Genomic DNA, 4,166 nt, shown 5'->3' with positions numbered 1-4,166 from the left:
CTTAGATGTTTATTTTACTTTGTCCTTTTTCTTCAGTAAGCTGATGGATGGTTCCCCTTTTGTAGGATGGCGGGAACCAATTCATCTTCCAGTTCGTCGTCTACCCTGTCCAACCCTATGATTTCTGTAGATAGCTCTTGGGAACCCAGCTTAAGAGACTGGGGATACACTTCTGATGAAACTGATCCAAACCTAATAATGTCTAATCATATGACCCCAGACTCAACGGGGGTCGAGCCCGTAGAAGTTGTTATGATAAATTCATCAGAGTCTGAGCTTGATTATACAGAGGATGAGGATCTCGTGGTAGAAGTGGTTCCAGTTGAGTCATCACCTTCAGAAATCATTTTGATTTCATCCGACCCCTCTGACATGGAGTCCATTGTAGCCCAGATTCCTAGTGATGACCAGAGACTTGCCCCCTCTGTGGGTGAGTCGAGTAGCCTAGGCATTGGTCCAGATCTTGACCTTGAAGGATGGGGGACTAGCGGCATAGATCCAGATCCAATGTCCAATTCTGTTGATAACCAAGACTCAGAGGAGACTGAACCAACTGAGGAGAAGTCTAGTTCCAGCAGCTCTTCTTCAGGGAAATAGAGCATAACTGTTAGGGCAATTTTGTAATATCAGTATATGGGTTTTCATAGTCACTCTTTTGGTTTATGTAGGACATTTTGGTAGAAAATATGTATATATAAACCCATATACTCAGATATATGTATGAACTAAAAAGTTAAATGTTAATAATATACTTTTGGTTTGTAAATATTGATTGATGATATTATGTTGAGCAATGATTGAGTTCCTAATTACTTAAATTGTATATATGTGACTGACTTAGAATTTTTTTTCTTGTATAATAGTTGACTGAAATATTTTATTATTTATAGGAAGATATGACTTCAGGTAATGAGCAAACCCTTCCTAACGGAGATAAGGATCTAAATCAGACAATAGGTGAAATTATGAGATCTAGAATTACTCGTGCATCCACCTCCGGAAACTCAATAAACAATAATGCATTGATGGATCTGCTGCAAGCGGTGACATCTGTAGTCACCAGACAACAAGATCAAATTGATCGCAATCGGACGAATGGTCAAAACGAGGAGCACTCAAAATTAAGAAGTGGCATGAGAGAATTCAAGAAACTATCTCCACCCAGTTTTGAGTGAAAAACTGATCCTATGATTGCTGAGTATTGGATCACAGAAATAGAAAAGGTTTTCACATACATGAGATGCCCTGAAGAGGAGAAGGTTGATTATGCAGTATACATGTTAAAAGAATGTGCTTACGGGTGGTGGCAAATACAGGTCAGGACCTTCGGTGAGAATGCATACAAGATATCATGGGAGGAGTTTAAAAAGATTTTTTTATGAAAAGTATTTTCCTTCAACTGTTCGCAAACAAAAAGAACAAGAGTTTCGAAAATTGGAGCAATGTGACAAGACAGTAGCTGAATATGAAGAAGAGTTTACTTATTTATCAAAATTTGCTACTCACTTGTTGGGTAAAGAGGAGGATAGAGCTCGTCGCTTTAAAGAAGGGCTTCGACCGGATATCCGGAAGGTGGTCAGTGCATTTGAACTTCCTACATATGGAGAAGTATTACAGAAGGCCTTGTTAATTAAGAAAAATGAAATTGATACAAAACCAAAGAATGAGACGAGCAGCTCCTACCCAAAGAAGCGGTTCTGAAAAGATAATTACGGTGGAAGAAATAAAAATTAGAGAAACAAAAAGCAGAATTTTGGACGCAGAGAGGATCAATTTCCTAACCAAAAAACTTTGAGATGTGATGTTTGTCATAAACCTGGGCATGAAGCGAAAAACTGTTGGAGAAATACTGGAGCTTGCTTGAGATGTTGTCAGAAAGATCACAAAATAACAAATTGTCCCTTACAACAATCATCTCGGAATACCTTCCAGCCTGGCCAGTCCAGTGGTGGGAACAAGCATCCTCAAGCTAAGGCACGAGTTTATTCTCTGACTGAGAAGGAAACAAAAGCAAAGAAAGATGTGGTGACAGGTACGATAATTTTTGTGTCGGTTCATGCTTGAGTACTGTTTGATTCTGGTGCATCGCATTCCTAAATTGCTGCACAGTTTGTTAAGAGAAACAAATTACCATGTGATACCCTACAACAAGAATTGCTTGTTAGTACACCTGGGGGTAGCATATTAATATCAAATCAAGGTTGTAGGGGTAAAATTTATATTCTTGACAAGGAACTCCCCATAGAACTAATGATGCTAGAAATGCATGATTTCGATATCATATTGGGGATGGATTGGTTATCCTTAAATCATGCTTCTATTTATGTCGAGAAAAGAAAATAGTATTTAGATTTCCTGACCAACCCGAATTTTATTTTGAGGGTGGTAAGTCTCAAGAACCCTTAAAAATCATCTCAGCCCTTAAAGCACATTGAGCACTGAGGAGTGGATGTATGGGTTATTTGGCTTCAGTTGAGATGGTTGATGATGGAAAACCAAGCTGGAAAGAAATACCAATTGTCCGAGAATTTCTAGAGATATCCCCAGATGAACTTCCAGGATTGCCCCCAGATAGTGAGATTGAATTTTCAATTGGCCTAGTACCTGGTACGAGTCCTATTTCTAAGGCTCCTTATCGAATAGCACCTGCTGAATTGAGAGAACTCAAGGTACAACTGCAAAAACTTTTAGATAAAGGCTTCATTCGGCCGAGTGTGTTACCATGGGGTGCACCAGTGTTTTTTGTAAAGAAAAAAGATGGAAGTATGAGATTGTGTATTGACTTCCGTGAATTGAATAAGGTAACCATTCGGAACAAGTATCCATTACCAAGAATTGATGATCTATTTGATCAACTGCAAGGAGCTCAAGTATTTTCCAAAATTGATCTCAAATCTGGTTACTATCAATTAAAAATCAAGTCAGAAGATGTGCCAAAAACTGCATTTCGAACCCACTATGGTCATTATGAATTTTTAGTTTTATCATCCGGGCTCACAAATGCACCTGCAGCATTTATGGATCTTATGAACATGATATTTAAACCTTTCTTGGATCGGTTTGTTATGATATTTATTGACGATATTCTGATATACTCAAAGAGTAAGGAAGAACATGAAGAACAATTGAGACAGGTATTGCACACATTAAAGAGAGAACAACTGTATGCGAAACTTAAGAAATGTGAATTTTGGTTGGAGGAAGTAGCATTTCTTTGGCATGTCATCTCTAAGGAAGGGATTTCTGTGGACCCTGAAAAAGTAAAATCTATTGTTAAATGGGACAGACCTGACTACTGTGTCGGAGATCCGTAGCTTTCTTGGTATGGTTGGCTACTATAGAAAATTTGTGGAAGGGTTCTCATGTATTGTTTCACCTCTAACTTGTCTTATTCAGAAAGGAGTTAAATTTATTTGGTCAGAAGAATGTGAGAAAAACTTTCAAGAGTTAAAAAGTCGATTAATGTCTGCTCCAATACTTGCATTACCCAATGGGGACACATGCTTTGCTATCTATAGTGATGCCTCTAGAAGAGGATTGGGATGTGTACTTATGCAAAATGGAAAAGTCATAGCATATACTTCAAGGCAATTAAAGCCTTATGAACAAAACTATCCCACTCATGATCTTGAGTTAGCGGGAGTAGTGTCTGCTCTTAAAATTTAGAGATATTATTTATATGGAGTACATTGTGAAATATATACTGACCACAAGAGTTTGAAATATATATTTACCCAGAAGGAGTTGAATCTACGACAAAGAAGATGGTTGGAGCTTATGAAAGATTATGATATGACTATCAATTATCACACTGGCAAGACAAATGTTGTTGCTGATGCCTTGAGCTGCAAGAATTCATGCAATTTAGCTTGCCTAATTACTTCTTAAAGAAAAATATTAGAAGACTTAGATCGTACTGGAATTGAAATTAGAGTCCGCCAAATTAGAGTTAAATTAGCAAATATGATAATACAACCTTCTTTGCTAGATGAAGTTAAAGCAAACCAGCCGAATGATCCTCAATTGTTAAAGATAAAGAAAGATGTGGAAGAAGGCACTCGAAGAGAATTTAAGATACATAAAAGATGGATCATTTAAGTTTGGAACTAGAGTTTGTGTGCCTAACATACCAGAGATAAAGAAAAAGATTCTAAAGGAAACACACC

General features: G+C 37.5%; 1 protein-coding gene across 1 annotated transcript; it reads left to right on the top strand.

Annotated features, from left to right (window-relative positions):
* Positions 1,188–1,701, top strand: LOC109835498. Its single transcript, XM_020403473.1, has 2 exons — positions 1,188–1,316; positions 1,387–1,701. The coding sequence occupies exons 1-2, from the start codon at positions 1,188–1,190 to the stop codon at positions 1,699–1,701; spliced, it is 444 nt and encodes a 147-aa protein (XP_020259062.1).

Source organism: Asparagus officinalis, chromosome 3, assembly GCF_001876935.1.
Source record: "Asparagus officinalis chromosome 3, Aspof.V1, whole genome shotgun sequence".
In the NCBI taxonomy this organism is placed as follows: Eukaryota; Viridiplantae; Streptophyta; class Magnoliopsida; order Asparagales; family Asparagaceae; genus Asparagus; species Asparagus officinalis.
Note: the sequence above shows the minus strand (reverse complement) of the source record. Positions and strands in the feature narration are given on the sequence as shown.

What these genes read in the sequence shown, in the direction of transcription:
- LOC109835498 (XM_020403473.1), top strand. Translation starts at nt 1,188, where the DNA reads ATGATTGCTGAGTATTGGATCACAGAAATAGAAAAGGTTTTCACATAC. An exon ending in ACGGGTGGTGGCAAATACAG is followed by an intron (nt 1,317 to 1,386) that starts GTCAGGACCTTC and finishes TTTTATGAAAAG; the next exon opens with TATTTTCCTTCAACTGTTCG.